General features: G+C 46.7%; 2 protein-coding genes across 6 annotated transcripts in view; one reads left to right on the top strand and one right to left on the bottom strand.

Moving 5' to 3' along the window:
• Positions 1 to 13,966, top strand: part of SPIDR (scaffolding protein involved in DNA repair) — a 315,808-nt gene extending 301,842 nt beyond the window's left edge. For 3 of the 5 annotated variants that reach the window (XM_021090636.1, XM_021090640.1, XM_021090638.1), the window contains 4 exons: positions 9,560 to 9,653; positions 10,429 to 10,546; positions 10,736 to 10,789; positions 13,476 to 13,966. In XM_021090636.1, the coding sequence (XP_020946295.1) occupies positions 9,560 to 9,653; positions 10,429 to 10,546; positions 10,736 to 10,789; positions 13,476 to 13,640 (431 nt within the window). In that variant the 3' untranslated portion in view covers positions 13,641 to 13,966. The remainder of the gene's footprint in view (positions 1 to 9,559; positions 9,654 to 10,428; positions 10,547 to 10,735; positions 10,790 to 13,475) is intronic. The other 2 variants (XM_021090637.1, XM_021090639.1) reach the window with 2 other exon arrangements.
• On the bottom strand, positions 14,422 to 16,040 carry CEBPD (CCAAT/enhancer binding protein delta). The gene has a single exon (XM_005663091.2). The coding sequence runs from the start codon at positions 15,947 to 15,949 to the stop codon at positions 15,179 to 15,181; it is 771 nt and encodes a 256-aa protein (XP_005663148.1). The 5' UTR covers positions 15,950 to 16,040; the 3' UTR covers positions 14,422 to 15,178.

Raw genomic sequence — 20,910 nt, 5'->3', positions numbered from 1 at the left:
CCAGTGTGTAGTGTTTCTCACCGCTCTTCCCTGGTGCGTGTGATGTGGAGACGTCCATGCGCTCATTTGCCATCTGTGCATCTTCCATGGTAAGGTATCTATAGAGAGATGTGGCCCTCTTTTTATTTAGGGGTTCATTTTTTTATAAGAGTTTTTGGTACATTTTGGATAGCAGTCCTTTATCAGATTTGTCTTTTGCAGATCTCTTTCCCATCTTTGGCTTGTCTTTGCATTATCTTAATACTGGCTTTTGCAGACCAGTTTTAACTTTAATGAAGTCTAAAATCAGCTTTTTCTTTCATGAATTGAGCTTTTGGTATTCTGTGTAAAAACTCATTGTCAAACCCAACATCACCCAGATTTTCCTCTTTTCTTCTAGGAGTTTTGTAGTTTTACATTTTATATGTTAAGTCTCTGATCCATTTTGAATCAAATTTTGTGGAAGGTGTAAGTTCTTTTTCTAGATTCATTTTTATTCGTGTATATTATCAGTTGTTCCAACACCTTTGTAAAGACTGCCCTTTCTCTGTTAAAATGTCAAAAATAAGTTGACTATATTTATGTGGGTTTATTTCTGGGCTCTCCATTCTGTTGCACTGATTTATTTGTTCTTTCAGCAGTTCAACACTGGCCTGCTTATGGTAGCCCTGTTGTGTCTTCAAGTTGGGCTGAGTCAGTCCTCCAGCTTTGTTCTTTTTCAGTATTATCTGGCTATTCTAGGTCTGATCTTTGATTTCTTTGAGCAGAGTTTTGCAGTTTTCCTCATATAGATCATATATGTATTTTGCTACATTTATACTTAAGTGTTTTATTTATTTTAGTGTTAATGTAAATGCTATTGTGTGTTTTTAATTTCAAATTCCATTTGTTCATTGTTAGTGTAAAAGAAAGCAATTGACTTCTGTATTTTAACCTTGTTTCTTACAACCTTGTTATAATCATTTTGTAGTTCTAGATTTTTTGTTGATTTGGGGGGATATAATACATAGAAAACTGTCATCTGTGGTCAAGGACAGTGTTTTTCTTGATTTTCAATCTATATGCCTTTTATTTCCTTTTCTGGCCTTCTCACTTTAGCCAGGCCTTCCAGCACCTGGCCAAAGAGGAGAGGGGACTTCCTTGCCCTCTCCCTGATCATAAGGAGAAAGCATCAACTTTCTCACTATTAGGTATGATGTTAGCTGTAGGCATTTTGTGTATTTGTTGCTTTGTCTACTAAAGATAAATAACTCTTTATTGCACACATGGAAGGAAAAGATAAAACATAGCTCTCCTGCCCTTCTTGTCCTGTCCTCTTCCTTTCCGCCCTTTTGTTTGTTTCTGTGTGTCGTTAAGATCGATAACGTTTTGTCCTGTAGCTATAAAGCCTTGCTCTTCGTCTACGGGTTGATTCTCAAAGATGAAGCTCAGTAAGTGGTATTTTATTATTATGATTATATAAATACTTATTGCTGAACAGGAAACTAGTATATATACCACACTTTTCTTGTATGGTTTTTTTCGTGGAGTTTTATGTTGACTTTTATTTTTGTTGCACTGCCTGCCTCACTCTAATTATTTTCCAAATCCTCAAAAATGGTGTCAGATTTTTGGAATCACCCGTTTCCTTTGTCCTTTCCCTCCTGAAGCTGCTGTCCCCCCTTTCTGAGCAAAACCTGGGTCTGTGGTCAGTATTGTCCTAGGCTTCCCTGTATTATCATTTGGGTTTGATTCACTCTTTCCTAAATCACATAGCTTCTTTATTGGTTTCTTCCAACTGTAGGTTTTTGTAAATGTTCTTTTACAAGTTGAGGAAGACCTCTCTCTTCCTAGAATCCTGAGAGATATTATCAGGAGTGGATACTAGATTCTGTCAAATGCATTTTCCACATCTATTGAAATGATCATATAATTTTTCTACTTTAGTCTGTTGATGTGATAGATTACAGTAATTGATTTTTAAAATATTGAACCAGCCTTGTAAACCTGCAGTAAGTCCCATTGGGTCACAGTATAATACTCATTTTATGTATTTGGATTAGATTGCCAATATCTTGTTAAGGACTTTTTCGTCTGTGTTCATGAGAGATACTGGTCTATAGTTTTCCTTTCATGTAATGTCTTTTTCTGGATTTGACATTAGGTGAATACTGTCCTCATAGTTAGGAAGTATTCCCTCTGGTCCTGTCTTCTGGAAGAAATTATAGAGGATTGGTGATAATTTCCTTTTAAGTGTTTGGTAGAATTTACCAATGAACCCACCCTGGCCTGGTACTTTCTGTTTTGAAAGGTTATGAACTATCACTTCAATTTCTTCAAGATAGGCTTACCTCATTTTATTGAGCTTCTGTAGATATTCCTTTTTTTTTTTTTTTTTTTTAACTAATTGAAGGTTTATGGCAACCTTATGCCAAGCAAGTCTATCCATGCTGTTTTTCAACAGCATTTCCTCACTTTGCGTCTTAGTGTCACAATTTGGTAATTTGTGCAGTATTTCGGAACTTCTCCTTATGATTGTATTTGTTATGGTGATCTGTGGTCTGTGATCTTTGATGTTACCTTTGCAAAGATTATTACTTGTTGAAGGTTCAAATGATGGATAGCACATCTTAGCAATAAGGTATTTTTTAATTAAGGTATTGTGCTTTTTAGACATAATGTATTTATTTCCCACTTAACAGACTATAGTAGAGTGTAGACATAACTTTAATATCCTTTGGGAAACCCAAAAAAATTCTTGTGACTCGGTTTATTGCGTTGAGTGGTCTGGAACTGAGCCCAGAGTATCTCTCAGCTGTGCCTGTAGCTCTGGGCCTATTCAGATCCCTTGTTTCTTATGGGAGTTTTGGCAAATTGTCTCTTTCAAGAAGTTGCTACATTTCATCTAAGTTAGCAAATTTGTCTCTAACGTTCCTTTATTATCCCTTTAATGTCTCTCATTTCTGATATAAATAATTTGATTCTTCTCTCTTTTACTCTTGGTTATCCTAGCTAGAAGTTTATCAGTTTCTATTGATCTTTGCAAAGAACCAACTTTTGGTTTTCTGTTGATTTCCTATTTTCAATTTCTGCTCCAATTTTTGTTATTTGTTTATATTCTCCTTGCTTTGTTTTTCAGTTTGCTTATTTCTTCTTAAAATGAAAGGTTAGATTGTTATTTATTGATTTTAGGGTGTTTTCTAGTGTTTACATTTATTGCTATAAATTTCTCTCTAAGCACTGCTTTTGCTATACCCACAAGTTTTGATATTTAAAAATTTTCATTTAGCTCAAAATATTTTTAAATAATTTGGGGTTTTCAGCTATCCTTCTGTTATTGATTTCTATTTAATTCCATTGTAGTTTAGGAGCATGCTTAGCATGATTTCTATACTTTCAAATGGGTTAAGGTATGTTTTGTGGCCCAGAATGTGGCCTGTCTGGATGGTGGTCCCATGAGTGCTTGAGAAGAGGGATTAGTGGAGTCATCTCATCTGTAAAACATCAGTGAGACACAGGTGACGGTGCTGCTCACTTCAGCTATGTCCTTGTGATTTTCTGCTTGTGGACCTGTTGGTCACTGGTGCGTATTGAAGTCTCCAAGCATGAATGTAAAATACAGCCCTGGGTCTGTCAGTCTCACCTTGCTATTCTATAAGTTGGCCCATGTAGTTTAGCAGCGTGTTAGGGCACATACATTAAGGACTGTTATGTCTTCTAGGAGAACTGGCCCCTTTATCATTAGGTCATGCCTTTCTATCCTTGATAACTTTACTTGCCCTGAAGTCAGCTTTATCTGAAATGAATGTAGTTCTCCAGTTTTCTCTTACTGTCATGAGCATGGTGTACCTTTTTCCATCCCTTTGCTTTTAATCTCTGTGTGTCTTTGTGTTTGTAGTAGGTTTCTTGAAGACACTCTAGAGTTGGCTCACATTTTCTCTACTCTGATAGTCTCTTTTGTGTATTTAGACATTTAAAGTGAGTATACAGGGAGTTACCATTGTGGCTCAGTGGTTAACGAATCCAACTGGGAACCATGAGGTTTCGGGTTTGATCCCTGGCCTCACTTAGTGGGTTAGGGATCCAGCGTTGCCATGAGCTGTGGTATAGGTTGCAGACGCAGCTCGGATCCCACGTTGCTGTGGCTCTGGCGTAGGCCGGCGGCTACAGATCTGATTAGACCCCTAGCCTGGGTACCTCCATATGCTGCGGGAGCAGCCCTAGAAAAGGCAAAAAGACAATAATAATAATAATAATAATAATAATAATAATAGAGTATATAATTGGTTAATAGATATCATCTTTATGTTTGTTTTCTATGCATTGACCTTCTTTTTTTTGTTTTCCACTTTCTGCCTTTTCTCATCTTAATTGAGCATGTCATATGATTCCATTTTCTTCTCTCAGTATTATCAATTATACTCCAGAAAAAGTTAGTAGTAGTTGCCCCAGAGTTGGCAGTGTACATTTAGAACCAGTCAAATCAACTTTCGAATAATACTGCCTGCTTCGAGATATAACCATATTCCCATTTCCTCCCTCCAGTCCCTCATAATAGCTGTCATTCACTTCTCTTACCCATAGGCATTGCATCACATCTGTTATTATTTAAGCAAACTATTATCTTACAGATCAATTTATACTAAGGTTAAAGGTTTTACTTTACCCTCATTTATTCCTTCTCTAATGCCCCACCTTCCCTTTGTGTAGATCCAGTTTCTGACCTATACCATCTTCCTTCTTTGCCATTTTAGTAGCAGCATTCTGTGGGTCTCTCTGAAGCTGTCCCGCAGGGTGCAGACGACTGTTACTGCAGTGCAGCCAGATCCTCTGATAAAACCAATTAGCCTGAGAAAAGAAGGCACAGCTGCAGAAACCACCATTGGCAGGGGCCCCCAGCCAAGGGGCAGGAACCAGTTCCCAGACAGAGGGATGGGGACCCCTGCCCTTTAGCCAGCTGTGGGCCTTCCCAGATCCGATTCCATCAGATCCAGAAGAGCCCCTCAGCCTTGCTCTGCTCTGCCCAGTCTGTCCCACAGAGTCCAAGCAGAGCCCCAGGCAGATTGTCCATTGGCCTCAGGGTCTCCCACAGCCACCTGGACCTGGCAGGACAGCAAGCCTGTTCCCTGCACAGAGCATGGCCTGAGAGTCCGTCACTCACTGAGAACCAACATCACCTCTAGGGAGGAACCTCCTTAAGGGGTGGCTTCCAGAGCTGCAGGTAATTCCAGTCTGTTTGGGGGACAGTTTGGGAGTTGGTTCTGTCTTCCTTGCACTCCTTGCCACTCTGCACGCTGCTCACTGTGGACAGTGATCTTCCCTGCCCTGTGTGGGGGATGCAATCACACAAGGGGGCAGAGTCCAGTCCTCAGGCCAGGTGTCAACCTTGAACTAGAAGAAAAAGGTCTGGATTCCCAACTTCTTTCAGCCAGAAAGAAGGGTGAGGAGAATGTGGCAGAGAGCAGGCCATCACTGGAAGGTTTTGGCCCAGGGAACTGTCCACAAAGGACAGCCTGGGGCGATTCCGACAGGACCCTCAGGCAGGACCTTTTCCAAAGTTGTTTTAATAAACTTGTGATAAACCTTCCCAAGCCTAGTTATAACAGATTTCTGTAAATAAGTCAAAGAAAGTAAAGGTTTTTAATAGCAAATTGCAGCCAAGCATGGAGTGTGATGCTACAAACTCTCAAACTCTAAGAAAGTTGTTATTTTCCATCCGATGCTTATGAAGTGAATATCACAGATACTAAAGTTTTAATGGTGCACTTCACAGCCATCCTTGGGTCGCCACACGGGATTTCCATTGATGTGTAGATCTGAGATGAAGTGCGTTTCCTCAGCTCACGTCTTACTTAGTCCCTAATTGGAAGGAACTGCTTACTCACACATAAATGTAAATGCCATTAACACCCAAAGAAAGCCCAGAGTAAGAGCAACCGTGGTTCACTGCGGTCTTCTTTTTCATCATTCGGTTAGCAGACCCACCTAGGACTGTGTTGGCCTCTGTGCTGACACCCCTGGGGTGGGAGCCCCTCTACCCCCCAGCCTGTGCTCTGCCATTGGTGAAGACATGCCCTTCTGGCTGTGTTATAAGCTCTTATTGGCTTAATTTTTCATCCCTTTGACTTAGTCTTGATCAGATTTGCAAGGACAATCAAATTAGCTGGGCAGCCTTTTCAAAATCAAGATGTATTATTTTCATTTTTAAAAAGCCATTCAAGGATGCATTACATGAATGCATTTTAATAAACCAAGCCTACTAGTTCTCATCATTCTCTTTTATCCTCTGCAGATAAATTTTCTCCTGATGTTTGTTCTAGTGGAAAATGAAATTCTTTGCTCCAAGAGTGGGAAAGATGACTCTTCTGTTTTTCTGGAAACTTAGGTCACATCTTACTTTTTCTCAAATGTCTAATTTCACCACTTTTCAGCAAGGATGGTCTGTGACTTGCAGTGCATCTCAGTAGTATCTGCAATGCTTCATTTCCCAAGAAAATCAGACCAACTCATCCCCTGTTTAAAATGCCTCTCTGACTTCTCATCCCTTCCAAGACCAGGTCTGGAATCCTTAGCAAGACCCTAGGTGGTCCTGGCCTGCTGACCTGACAGCTGTTTCACTTGCATTTCCTTTATGCCTGTTTGGCCTCCAGCCCTGCTGTAGGTACTAGGTGGGCCTCCCTTCCTGCAGCCCCACCTCAGGTCCATTCTTTTAGGAAGCTCCCCTGACACTCAGGCCAGCCTAGAGGGAGTCCTTTCTGCACCTCTGAGGGTTTTTCCCCATTTCTTAGTTTGGCATTTATTCCATGTTTTTTTAATAGACTATTTTTTTTTTTTTAGAGCAGATTTAGGTTCACAGCAAAATTGAGCAGAAGGTACAGAGACCCCCTGCATTCTTCCTGCCCCCCACTATCAGCATCCTCATCAGACGGTGCTCTTGTTAAAAGTCACCATCGCCCAGGGTCCATGGTTTATGTCAGAGTTCACTCTTGGTGTCGTACCTTCTGTGGATTTAGAGAGGTGTGTGACATGTGACCATCATTACAGTATACAGAATAGTTTCCTTAATGTAAAATCCTCTGTGCTCTACCTGTTCTGCCCTCACTCCTCCTTAGTCCCTGGCAACCACTGGTGTTTTCACTATCTGTATAGTTTTGCTTTTTCCAGAATATCATACAGTTGGAATCATACAGTGCTTAGCGTTTTCAGGTCGACTTCTTTCACTTAGTAATAAGCACTTTTAAGGTTTCTCCATGCCTTTTCGAGGCTTGAGAGCTCACTTTTTTTTATAAAAATCATTGAATAGTGCTCCATTTTCTAGAGCATTAGAGTTTACGTACCCATTCACTTACTGAGAGATGCCCGGGCGGCCTCCATGTTTTGGTAATTATGGATAAAGCTGCTGTGAACAGCTACATGCAGGTACTTGTGTGGACACACAGTTTCAGTCCTTTGGGGAAATAACAAGGAGTGTGATTTTTGGTTGTATGGTAAGACTGTGTTTAATTTTATAAGACACCACTAAACTTCTTCCAAAGTGGCTGCACCATTTTGCATTCCTGTAGCAATGACTGAAAGTTCCTGTTGCTCCACAGTCTCATCAGTATTTAGTGTTGGCAATGTCTGGGTTTTGGCCATTCTAATAGGTGTGCAGGGATAGCTCATTGTTGTTTTAAGTTGCATTTTCCTCGTGACATGATGCTGAACATCTTTTCATGTGCTTCTTTGACATCTGGATATCCTCTCTGGTAAGATGTCAGAGTGTTTGGTCCATTTTTTCATTGGGTTATTCTGATTCTTATTGTTGAGTTTTGAAAGTTCTTTATATATTTTGGATAGGCAGTCCTTTACCAGAGTGTCTTTTGCAGATATTCTCTCTTACATTTCATGAAATTTTTACTCCTCTTTTGAGTAAAACTATCCAGTTTCCCAGCCAAATCGGGGGGGGGGTGCATGAAAGTATAGATTGTGTCATTTATCCTTATGTTTGTCTTTTGTCTTTTTTTTTTGTCTTTTGTTGTTGTTGTTGTTGTTGTTGCTATTTCTTGGGCCGCTCCCGCGGCATATGGAGGTTCCCAGGCTAGGGGTTGAATCGGAGCTGTAGCCACCAGCCTACACCAGAGCCACAGCAACGCAGGATCCGAGCCGCGTCTGCAACCTACACCACAGCTCACGGCAACGCCGGATCGTTAACCCACTGAGCAAGGGCAGGGATCGAACCCGCGACCTCATGGTTCCTAGTCGGATTCGTTAACCACTGCGCCACGACGGGAACTCCCTTATCCTTATGTTTGAAGTGCTAAGCTTTATCCCACACTAAAGAGCACTGGACTTGGATTTGTTGAATAAGTAAATCACAAATGTTAGAGTGAAAAAGAAATAAGGAAACCAGTGAAGTCACATAAGAGGAGATCCTAACAAATCAATAAGAATATTTAACTAAGGTGTGGAGTTCTGTTCTACCAACCAAAGAGGCAAATACTTAATGTCACCATCAGTGCAGTGGTGGGTGTGGACAATGTGAATCTGAAGGTTCCATGGGAAGCATCTCTGAAAAGGATTCCATTGTCTCTAACCCTCATACACTGTGACACGGTAACTGTGCTTCCATGACTTTCCCAAGGGAAGGGTCCTGCACAGAAGGGGCCAGATAGATAGATGCCAGTTGCCTTGACTGGGGTAGCCTGGAGGCCTGGTGTCCAGTTTGGAGAGTGGTGGAGGGAACCTCAGTAGACAGCATGCAGCAGCCTAAGGGCAGGATGAGATGGTGCAGTGATGGCCTGCTTGGAACAGTGCATGCACGTTGGAAAAGGCCAAAAATGAGAATATTTGGTTAAGTAGTAACATGTCTAAGCTTTAAAACTTGCTCTTGCTAGGAGTTCCCGTCGTGGCACAGCAGAAATAATCCGACTAGGAACCATGAGGTGCAGGTTCGATCCCTGGCCTCACTCAGCGGGTTAAGGATCCAGCATTGCCATGAGCTGTGGTGTAGGTTGCAGACGCGGCTCAGATCTGGTATTGCTGTGGCTGTGGTGTAGGCCGGCAGCTGTAGCTCCACTTCAACCCCTAGCCTGGGAACCTCCATATGCCAAGGGTGCAGCCCTAAAATAGCAACAAAAAAACAAACAAACAAAAACCTCCCTCTTGGAGTTCCCATGTGGCACAATGGGTTAAGAATTTGGCGTTGTCACTGCTGTGGTACAAATTCAATCCCTGGCCTGAGAACTGCATGCCATGGGTGGAACAAAAAAAAAAAAAAAAAAAAAAAACCCTTGTTCTTTGTTGGGAGTTCCCTGGTGGTCTAGTGATTAGGATTTGGAGTTTTACCACTACAGCCTGGATTTGATCTCTGGTCTGGGAATTGAGATTCCCACATAAAGCTGTTGCATGCTATGGCCCAAAAAAACAGAAACAAAAAACTTACTCTTTGTTGTAATTTTTTGCAATGGGAATTATAAAAAGTTTAGCAACATTTATATAAACTCAGTGAGAAGCAAACCTGGAGCACCTCATGTTACCATCTTTGACCTGAGGGGTAAAGAGAAGTTGGGGAGGTGGGGGGCAGAGCCGCTTCTGAACCTGGCTCTGCTTCCTGTGGGCCCAGGCTCTGTGGTTGCTGTGGATGAGAGCACCGCCTTCTCATGGCCTGTATGTGACCTGTGTGGCAGCGAGAGACTGGAACGGAGCCCAGAAGACAGGTATGGGGGCAGGGGGCTGGCCTGAGAGACCCCAGGGCAGCAGCAGCCAGCTGGGGATTCCATGATGGCCTTGTGCCTTGGGCCAGGGGCCCAGTGCACAGGGAGCAGGGTCAAGCTGCAGGGAGGCCACATACAACATGTTTTCTCTCTTTACAACTGGGGTTCGGCTCTGCCCCGCACCACCTCCTGTCTTAAAAGTAAGAAGAGCCAGGTTTCCTCAGCTCCTTAATTATCAGGCAAGAGAAAAAGAACTCAGAGCAAACATAACGTGAGACCCACTGGGTCATTTGCAAGCAGATCCCCCTTCCCTGCCCAGCACCACTGCCCCCATCTGGCTCCCCTGTGACTGTCGGCTTACACTGGGGTGTGTCATCACTTTCCTGCTGCTTGAGGCCTCTGAGGGGGTGGTCTGAGGCCTGGACAAGGCAACACCCGGTTGCACTTGGAGACAGAAGGAGTGTCTCTCAGGTTTACTTGGAAGCGGGAAGGAGCAGAGACACTGAGGATTAAAGCAGGTTTTCCTGATCTGGCCCTTCTGGCTTGTTTGCCACCTGCTCAGCTGGGATGAGGCTCCCTGCCCGTGTGCCTCTGTCCTCCAGGCATTCCACACACGGCCAGACCGCTGAGCCTGGGCTGCTTCTGACCTGCTTCAGGACCTGGGTTTCTGGACGTGAATGCTCCACTCTGTCTCGGCAGACCCTCAAGTGTAGGAAGTGTCTGTCCACTGCCAGACCCTTGTGCTCTGTGCCTTCTCTTTGGGTCTTGTTTCCAACAGTAGGCGCACCTTCTCCTGTGGGGCCTGCTCCCGCGTGGTCACCTCACCTCTCTTCAGAAGGCACCTGCAAGTCTTCCTGGACTGCCCCTCTCGACCCCAGTGCACAGTGAGGGTCAAGGTAAGAGCTGGCAGGTGTGGCCCAGCTCTCTTCCTGGGAAAAGGGGAAGGACTCACCCACGGACCACAGTCACCCTGTCTGACCTAAGGCATTGAGGTGGAAGCTGGTGGCTTGGAGCCACATGTCAGTTCTCGGGTCGGGTTGGGGGTGTTTTCGGGGTCCTGACCCAGCCCCTTCCTGTTACTGCAGCTGCTGCAGGACAGCATCTCTTCGCTCCTGAAGTTTGCGGCCTGTGAGGATGGGGTAAGTCCGGGTGCCCAGCCCAGGCCCACATCCTCGCTCTCCTCTGCTGGGTCCTATGACTAGGACCTAGCTGAGCTCTTGGGGTTGGCGCACAGAACACCTGCGGGTCCTAGGCTCCCACAAGGGTGGCCCTCAACCACCTGTTCCCTTCAGGAACCTGGAGACAGGGGAGGGGGTGCTGGTAGGAACACCCTCATTTCATTCAGCCCCTTCTGATGGAGGCAGGCTATACCTTCTACACATTACACTTCTTAGCCACTTACATCCTACTCCTAAAGAGCTCAGAAGGCATGTGTGTGCTCATGTGTGCACCTGTGTGTGCATGGGTGTATGAAGTATGTACATGTGTGCTCTGGGTGAGGGGCCTGGGTGGCCACTCAGTGTTCCCTTGTGCGGCTGTGCACTGGGAGCCGAGTCTAGTTGACCAGAATGCAAGCCGACCCCCACCCCACCCCTGGCTCCATGCAGCGGTTCTTAGAAAGGACGCGGACACATGTGTAGGAGAGGCCTGTGTGGAGACACTGGCCATGAGGCTTGTCTGGATTCTGCCAGTTTTCAGTGTGAGAATGTACACTCACCAAAATCCACGAGAACCACGACTCCATTCCTGGGAACAACATGCAGCTTCTGATTAGGACGCAGGAGTATTTGGTCTCATGCCTCCACTTAACAAGGTCAAGCTCCAGATGTGAAAGCAGTGGAACTAGCTGTGGTCATATAGGCCACTGCTCCTGGGTAACATTACAAGGACAGGAAATGTGCTGTCTTTTTCCTTAGCCTTCACAGAAGGAAAAGTTAAAGGAAGATACATTGCATCTTTTAAAAATAAAGGCACATTTTGTACACACACAAACACACACACACACGCTTTCATTTGACCAGCACATGTGCATGTTTTCATCTCTCCCGAATATAAAACTATAACTTAATCTCCTTTATAAACAGTAATTACTGAAAACCATAGCTACCAAATCTGACTTTTTAAAAAGAGGATTTTTTTCAAGTCAGAGTTCCATGCTTGTACCCCCAGTGGGAGCATGCCTAGGTCCCCTGCCTACACCTGCAGGTACAGCCCTAACAGACAACACAGCCACATGCAGCCCTTCCAGCCCTGTGTGGGCACCTTCCCAACCCAGCGTCTCTATCTCCTTCCTGCTATGTATCCACTGTGTGAGGCACCTTGTGGGCTGGGTGAAGGATCAAGGGGGCCATGACCTTGATGTCTTGGTCACAAGAGCCCAGGCAGGAGGACTCCCCACTTTTCCAGCCATATCCTCTAACTTCCTTCATGCAAACATGCTGCCAAGGAAGCCAGAGCTAGCTCCCTGCAGGCCACATTGGGGAGGCAAGGGGGTTGGCTCCAGGCCTGTCTCATAGACGGGAAGACAAGCACTGCAGTGTCCATGTCCCAGACCAATACAGGCATGTACTGCTCCAGAACAAGCCATCTCCAGGCCCAGTGCTCCCCCACACTCTGCACACAGGCCTGCTGCCTGGGCGAGGATCCACGGGGCAGCAGCTGGTGCCCTGGAGGCTGGGCTGGATTCACAGGAAGCCCTTCAGTTCCCGGGCAGCTGTTGGGCTCCTTTGGGCTGGGCGGGACCTTCCTGGGCATTGACCAGACAGGCACACAGCCTGGACCCCTCACAGCATGTGTCTGGGTCCCAAGAAGGGCAAAGATAGGCCCCTGTCCTGGCCAAGCCTGGGACACATTCAGTGCCCCTCCCACCACACTCAGTTCAGGAGAAGCCAGCCGGGCACCCAGCCCAGACCCAGGCTGAGGGCAGTGAGGTGCCCACCAAGGAGACACAGACATGCCAGCTTTGGCCATGTCATCTGATCCTCCAGCCTCAGTCTCCTCTGCTAAGACACGCTCATGATGGAAGAGAGGAGTTAGCACTGAACTTGGTTATCATAGACATTGTCAAGTGTCTGGCCCAGGGCGGGGCTGAGGGGCACCCCTGACATTACTCTGCAAGTAGTAGCAGAGGAATTTCCCAAAGGACATGTGACCATCTAGGGCTTCAGTCTCCATAAGATCAACAAGCCTCTCTTTGCTTTCAGCCCCACCTCTGCAAGAAAATGTTCTGAGGTTTGATCCTCAGAGACCAGGAGGGCGCAGCACACCTTTCTGGTCACCTGGTCCCCCTGCCGTCCAGGGCTCTGCATTCCCAAGTAGAGATGAGACTTGCCCAAGTTTAACCAGTGTGAAGGAGAATCTTTCTACAGCGTAGGAAGAAGTTTTAAGCTCAGAGTAACTGGAAGAAACGGGGTCCTGTTACAGAGGAAGTGGGGCGAAAGGAAGTCCTTTGGCCAGAAGTGTTGCTGGATTGGGGAAGTGGGAGCCAGCTACAGGCTGGATGCGTGCTTCCTGCTGGGACACAGGGCTCGGCCCTTGACTTGCTCTCCCCACAGTTCCTCTCCCAGGACAGCCAGCTGGGAGACGCGCATCCGTGCATCCACTAACACCATAACAGATAATTGTAATGTTCTCGTGTAAAAACTAACTCCAGTATCAGGAAAAAGGAGTTCCTTCCTTTGCTTTTATTGGAGCCTGTTCTCACCTCTGAAGAGCAGGGTCATGGGCAGGGGAAGGACCTTCTGCTCTGTCTCTGGTGTCCTGTGCTGCTGGGAACAGAATGTCCAGGGCTGTTTGCTTTAACCAGCCTACCTTTTATCCCTGCAGAGTTATGAAGTGAGGCGTGTCCTCGGAAAGGAGGTGGGGCCATTAACCTGTTTTGTCCTGTCGGTGACCACCCACCCTACAAGCTGTGTGGGATTGGAGGAGGTCGAGCTCCTGCGTGACGTGAGAGGCCCTTCAGAACACCAGCTGCAGCTGCGGGATCTGTGAATTTTACAAAGTGGCTTCACGGTGGTGGTGGTGGTGGCTGGGAGTTATTGGTTAACTCTGGGTGGAGTGAATGTACTTTATGATCTTGAAATGGAACTCTAGCTTTTCTGGGACAAATGTTGGAAAAATGGTTTTGTAAACTAGAAATCTAAATACTTTTTTCTATGATTATTTTTTTATTACCTTTCTGCAAATTTAGAAACACGTTAAAGCTTAAATAAGCTTGAGGTCTTCATTTTGTGTTTATCTTAGACAGGAATATAGTAGAAAAAATTATTTTGTTCCATTGTAATTTTAAAGTGTTCAAATTTTACCATGATTCAGCATGTTTTTTTGTACTTCCTTTAACATTTCCCCAAAGAATACCTTGCAAAGCTTAAACCTTTGCCCTCTATTGTGCTATCACTGCTCTCCATAATCAGTGTCCAACCTAAGCATTTTGCAGTTCAGTGCTTTTCGTAAAGTGTTCTGGGGAACTATGTCAGAGGTAAAACTTTCTCATGAAGTGTAGGTAGAGTAACTGACCTGACGATAGCTACCTTACAGAGACACTGAGAGGTCTGGTTAGTCTGGCCCAGCCCGGGCCGGAGCCAAGATTATGGAAACTGGGAAAGCTCAGTTATCCTTCACTGTGTTGGCAGAGATCTGAGTTTAAAAGTAAAACCACGGATTAATTATCTCTGGACACTAAAGATCTTGCATTTCCTCCCTTATGACTACATAATCATGACAGGCCACAGTTAATTCATTACATAATATAGATGTAGCAGCCAAGACCAAGAAAGGGTGCCTAGTACCCACACTCTTGGGGGAAAGGCTTTATTTATTCGTCCATATTAAGCGTTGAAACATTACAAGTACTGGCAAGGTAGCTGGTTTTAAGTAGCTTTGTGACTGTTTCTTTTCATCTCCTACGTGACTTCTGTACTTGACACACCTTGGAAGTCTACTTAAAGCTGTCTACAAGACTGAGCAAAGGGAAAGCAAATCCCATTACAGTCAAGGTGAATCAGACGTTTTCGGATAACCTCAGCCCTCTTTCTCCCCGTCCCTGGAGCCCCCACTCGAGGTGGGGCGCGCTCCAGCAAGTTTCTGACACGATCCCGGGGCGCCTTCCACCTGAGAGGGTCTCCTCAAATTAACCCGCAAGTCCTCAGGTGTAGTTCGGCCTGTTTGAGAAGCAAAGCCATGGTCTTCCAGGAACCCGGCCCCAGGGCGCAAGCCGGCCAGACGCGCCCTCCCCGGCGGGTCCGAAGGGCCTTGAGCGCAGGAATCAAGGTGGGTCTAACGCATCTTTATTTTTACAAATACTGTAAAAATCAATATAAAAAAGTGAGCATGCTCAGTCTTTTTTTCGTATCTACAGTACAAAGGCTAGTCTCGAAAAGTCTCTTACGAATGTACCTTAGCTGCATCCTAGGGGTAGGATGTAGAGAAGCTGCCGTCATAGTAACTTAGGGTCCACGCGACAGCTGTCCAAGTCCCAGACCGGCCAGGCAGCTCCAGGCACTGCGGCCGCAGTCCGCGCGCCCCCCGCGTCACCGCGCGTCCGCCGCCCCCGCGCCGGGCAGGAAGGGTGCGCCGGGTAGCTGCTTGAAGAATCGCCGCAGGCCGGCTAGGTCCCGTGTGAGCTGCTCCACGCGCTGTTGCAACTTCTCGTTTTCGGCTGAAAGCTCCACCAGCTTCTGCTGCATCTCTTGGTTGCGCCGTTTGGCCTTGTCACGGCTCTTGCGCACCGCGATGTTGTTGCGTTCGCGCCGCTGCCGATACTCTGGGCTGCCGCGGTCCGGGCCCCGCTTGCCCGCTGCTTTGTCGCGTGCGGGCCCTGGCGCTGGGGGCGCGGGGCTGCGGCGCGGCGGCTCGGGCGACGCGGGAGGCGTGGGTTGCGCGGCGGCCGCCAGGCTCACCACCGTCTGTGCGCACGCGGCCACCTGCGCGGGCAGCAGCGAGCCGGGCGCGTCGCCGTCGCCCCAGTCCGGCTCGCGCTTGAGCGGTCGCGGTGCGGGGCCGGGGCCCGCAGGGCGCGCGGGGGCCCCGGGCAGCAGCTCCAGGGCGCCAGCCTTATGGTTGCTGTTGAAGAGGTCAGCGAAGAGCTCGTCGTGACACAGCTCCAGGGTGGGCACGGCGGCCATGGAGTCTATGTAGGCGCTGAAGTCGATGGCGCTCTCGTCGTCGTACATGGCGGGAGCGGCCGGCTCAGTTCCGCGACCAGGCTTCCCTGCGCGGCCAGGCTCGTAGAAGGCGGCGGGCTCCGCAGACCAGGGCGCGCCGCGCGCTGGGCCGTCTAGGCTGAAGAGCGCGGCGCTCATGGCGGCGTCGAGCCGACAGCGAGCGCGGTCCCCTGGCGGTCCGGGCGCAGCCTTTTCTAGCCCGGCTGACGCGCACGCTCCGCCCCGGCCGCGGACCGCGGGACCCCCGCCCGAGCGCCTCCCCCGCGCTTCCTGCCCGCCGGCCCGGCCCGCGCGGCGCTGCCGGGAACGACCCTCCCTCGGCCGCGCCTCCTTCCTGCTGGTGGGTCGGGGCCTCTGCTCCCGCGGCACCGGGGCGGAACCAGAGCGGAGGGCGGCGGGGACTCTGCACGGGGGCGCTGCCTCGCAGCTTCAGGGAATTTGGGTCTTGGTGCTTCCCGATCAAGGAGATGGGGAATGGGGGAGGATCGCGACGCTGCCCCGCGGCGTTCCGCTGGCTCCTGGGTGGTGGGTGGGGTCGCTCTCAAACCCCGCGGGCCTGGGGCCAGGGGAAGCTATTTTGAACCCTGCACCCCGCAAGCCCCACGAGCTCGGAGCTTCTAGATAACTCAGTGCCCCGGGCGAACCCCACCAACTCCCTGCCCCACGAGCCCGGCACCCCTGGCGCTGCTTCCTGGTCCACTAGAGCAGTGCCATCTTGCGGTGGTTTCTTACTTCAGTTTTTTAGGCCGGATTCTTTCTATTCAATATTCCAAAAAAGAAGTGCCTTTGGATCCAGAGCAGTGGGGTGGGTCCCTTTCAGGAGAAAGAAAACGTTGGTAAGGTATTAACATGTTCGCTTTCCGGGTTGTAAAATGCAGGAAAAAGACACTGAACTGGTTTTGTTGCGTTTCCTACAATTTGGACAGGCATTTCAGGTCAATTCCATTTTTTGCACCACAGACCCTGTTCAGACCTGGCCTTCATCCACAACCTTTCTCGTTTCCTCTTGTCCCAACACTCAACGTTCCACAAGCTCTACAGCGCTCCATGAACTATCGCTGGAGTGTCTGCAGTCAATTCCAGTGGTGACTTCTGAAAACACACCATAGGGTACTGAGTAGGCTTTCTAGAGGGACATACATAATGCGCTAGAATTACTCCAGGGACATGATATAGATCTCACACTTATAATTACCTATTAAGGGTAAAACCTAGGAACACATAGAGTGTGGTTCATGCACATCCCCCCAAAAAAACATGTATTTCAGAAGCCATAAAAACGTTACCAAAGACTTCTCCAGGGAGGGAATGCACAAAGAACCATATTCTCATAAAAAAAAAAATTCAGCGAGATGATTGGTACATCCAGATGTCAGATTGGGATTGAGCTTGGAAGATGCTATCCTCATATTTTTTAAATGTATTAACCAGTAATTAATGATAATTTTTATTTTTAAAACCTTTTTTTAGGTCTGCACCTGTGGCATATGGAAGTTCCCAGGCTAGGGGTTCAATCTGAACTACAGCTGCTGGCCTGCGCCACAGCCACATGGGCTCCAAGCCACATCTGCGACCTACAGCACAGCCCACCCCAACGCCAGATCCCAGACCCACTGAGTGAGGCCAAGGATAGAACCTCATCCTCATGGATACTAGTTGGATTCATTTCCATGGTGCCAGAGTGGGAAATCCCAATGATAACTTCTAGATTTAAGAATTTTCTTCCCTCTTTCAGAAATAGAGAAAGGAGAGGTCATAGGCCAGCAAAGTATAGATTTGTTATGACATTGAACACAAGTGAAAGACTGTTAAAAATGCAGTATAACAATATAGCTCTCTGATAGTAGTTCACAGTCATTTTTTGAATGTCTCCACTTACTGCATTTCTCATTGTTAGGGATCTTGAAGCTGTAGTATTTTTATTTTATTTTTATTTATTTATTTTTGGCTTTTTAGGGCCACACCTGTGGCATATGGAGGTTCCCAGACTAGGGGTCGAATCAAAGCTACAGCTGCCCTCCAACATCACAGCCACAGCAAAACCAGACCTGAGCCTCGTCTGGGACCTACACCACAGCTCACAGCAGCGCCAGATCCTTAACCCACTGAGCGAGGCCAGGGATGGAATCCACAACCTCATAGTTCCTAGTCAGATTCGTTTCCCCTGGGCCACGATGGGAACTCCAAGCTGTAGTGTTCTGAGTAGAGTTGTCAAAAGGAAGCGGCCAGGTTAGAAAGCATTCCTTAAAAATGGATCCTTGGATTCCCCCATGTTTATGCGGGCATTGCTATGTTGAGCTCAGTTGAGTTGTTCAGATGCAGCCCACTTCACTTGGACTTTCTAAACATATTCCATCCTTTCAGAATTCTAGAGGCTGTACATGCCTGGATGTGCTTTAGCTGTATAGCACTGTATAGGACATTGGGCTGCCCCATCATAAGACAGAATATACCTCAATCCTCACGAGGGATCACTTTTGGATGTTTCATATGGTGCAAGATATGGGACAAGAACAGTTCTCCAAATTAAAGTTTGGAAAAGTGAAAATATTTTTGAGCAGTGCCAGTGTCAAAAAGAGGGAAACTGTGACTTTAGCGCCCTCTTCAGATGATGATGATTCTCAACTATCAGATAACTTTTGTTCACCTTCTGGTTTAGGGATAATTTTAACTGTATGATATATTCTCATGTGTCTTGTGGTTACAAATATAGACTTATTGGATAAACCTTATTCCCAATGTATTTGTTTGTAAAAGGGACTCTAGGGACCAAAAGAATGAAGCCAGTGGAAATTGGGGTCATGCATCCCTGGCACTGCTAAGTGCTGTGTGTTTTATTAGAGCTCTACTGTGATGGGGAAAGAATTCTGCATTTACTTCACCCTCTGGAGTGAACATATTACTCTGTCTCACATTAAGAGACAGAGCCCACAGATTACAAAGTAGCCAGAGCTAAGAATAGGTATTTGATTCTATGAGTCAGGTGTCCCACCTGGCACACACTTGCTCATGTTCCCAGTAATAAAACACAGGGAGAAGCAATTTTCCTTCCCATCTTATATTCCTGTCAAATGGATTCAGACTCCCTCAGCCCATACCTGTCGGCCCGGCACACCCCAGCTCCCCTGCCACCTTAGTGGCATGTCCGTCACAACCACTTACCCAGGAAGGGTTGGCAGATCTGCACTCTTGCAACCTCTTCTCCCCACCCAGCCTGTTCTTCAGGTGGCTGCCAAGATACCTTAAAGAGGAATTTGCCATCACATTACTTTGTTCCTTAGAATCTTCTGAAGGGCTATTTGCCAAGAGAATGGGGTTTGTTTCCAAGTGTGAATAGCCACTGCTCACTTCTTTACATCCATGTCCCACTGCATGCAACTGATGCCTGACTCAACTCTGAAAACCTTACAGTCCTGCATAGGCCCAGGTGCAATGCCAATGGTTCTTCCTCTGCTACGTCTAGTAAGATCTTTCCATCTCCTAGAGCCCTACTAAAATGACACCTCTCTGTTACTCTCTGTGCCTTGTTTTAGCCCAATTAATCATTTCCACTCTGGTTTCTAAGAAAAAATACATCCCAGTTATTGGATGCACATTTTTTCTATCTTGTTGAAACTAGGATGCATATGACAATCACCATTGGCCAAGGTATCAGTTATGACATTTGCCATTGCCTGCATAGGAGTGTTAGAGCCTGGGAGTGAGATCCTGGGGATGATAGTGAAGAGTGGTCTTATAAGGTCTGTGTCATCACCTCTCTGGATGGAACAGAGAGAATGTTGTAAAAAATTACAAACATCAATGACTGAGTTTAAAACTGATTCAGGAGTTCCCATCATGGCTCAGCAGAAATGAATCTGACTAGCATCCACAAGGACACAGTTTCGATCCCTGTCCTCGCTCATTTGGTTAAGGATCAGGCAGCGTTTCCATGAGCTGTGGTATAGGTCACAGACGTGGCTCAGATCTGGCATTGCTGTGGCTGTGGTGTCAGCCAGCGACTACTGCTCCAATTCAACCCCTAGCCTGGGAACCTCCGTATGCTGAGGGTGCAGCCCTAAAAAGACAAAAAAAAAAAAAAAAAAGTGATTCAGAGGAGGCAAACAGTGAAAATGAAAAAACTTAGGGATATCTTAAGCAAAATAACTGGCTTATATTTTCCTGGTTACAGATGCATAAGAGTGATATTAAAATCAAAGTTTAGAGGAGATTAAGTTTTTTTTTTGTTTGTTTTTGTTTTTTTGGCCACCCCCAGGCCATATGGAATTTCCCAGGCTAGGAATCAAATCAGAGCTGGAGCTCAGACCTACACCACAGCTGCAGGAAAGCCAGATCCTGAACCCATGCGCTGCACCAGGGATCAAGCTGGCTTCTCCACAGAGACAAGCCAGAACTTTAAACCACTAAGCCATAGTGGAAATACGTGAGTTCTTGATATGAGTACAAAAGAGTACCTTTAAAAAACAGCAGGAGCAAATTGGCTAAGAATGGTGGTGTATAGCTCCATCCCTCCATAATAACTGCAAGCAAACCCCTGAGAATCAACTTCCATGGAATTCTGGAGTCTAAAACCTCCAACAACTGGAGGAAAGCCTAATGAAAAAAGAAGCCGCTGCATTGCAATAAGAAAGTTCTGTGGCATTTCAAATGTCTTTCTTGCTGTCCTGCACTCTCTGGGTGGATGCTGGTCATGAGAACAGCAGTGTGAACTCCTGTTGCAGGGTCCTAGTGCCAGAGGGAGCAATATAGACTCTATTCTCAACAAAGTTTGTATGCTTGGACCTGCCACAGGTCCTGAGAGGCAGAGCAAGGGGTAGCACTAATCATTTACAAAAAGCATGTTAGAGCAAAACTAATGGGTATAGCAGCCTATGGCATTTTAGGTAACTATTAAAACACAAACTGATAACTAAGCTGGTGAAACATTTAAATGGCCACACATAACAAAGAATACTGTGATTGAATAGTTCTAAAAAAGTCACTAAACAAATGGTATTCCAAAGAAAACATCAACAACAAACCCTGAAGAGACAGGAAAATCTGGAGTTCCCTTCATGGCTCAGCAGTAAATGAACCCGACTAGGATCCATGAGAATGTG

Source organism: Sus scrofa, chromosome 4 (genome assembly GCF_000003025.6).
Source record: "Sus scrofa isolate TJ Tabasco breed Duroc chromosome 4, Sscrofa11.1, whole genome shotgun sequence".
NCBI lineage: Eukaryota > Metazoa > Chordata > Mammalia > Artiodactyla > Suidae > Sus > Sus scrofa.
Note: the sequence above shows the minus strand (reverse complement) of the source record. Positions and strands in the feature narration are given on the sequence as shown.

What these genes read in the sequence shown, in the direction of transcription:
- CEBPD (XM_005663091.2), bottom strand. Translation starts at nt 15,949, where the DNA reads ATGAGCGCCGCGCTCTTCAGCCTAGACGGCCCAGCGCGCGGCGCGCCC.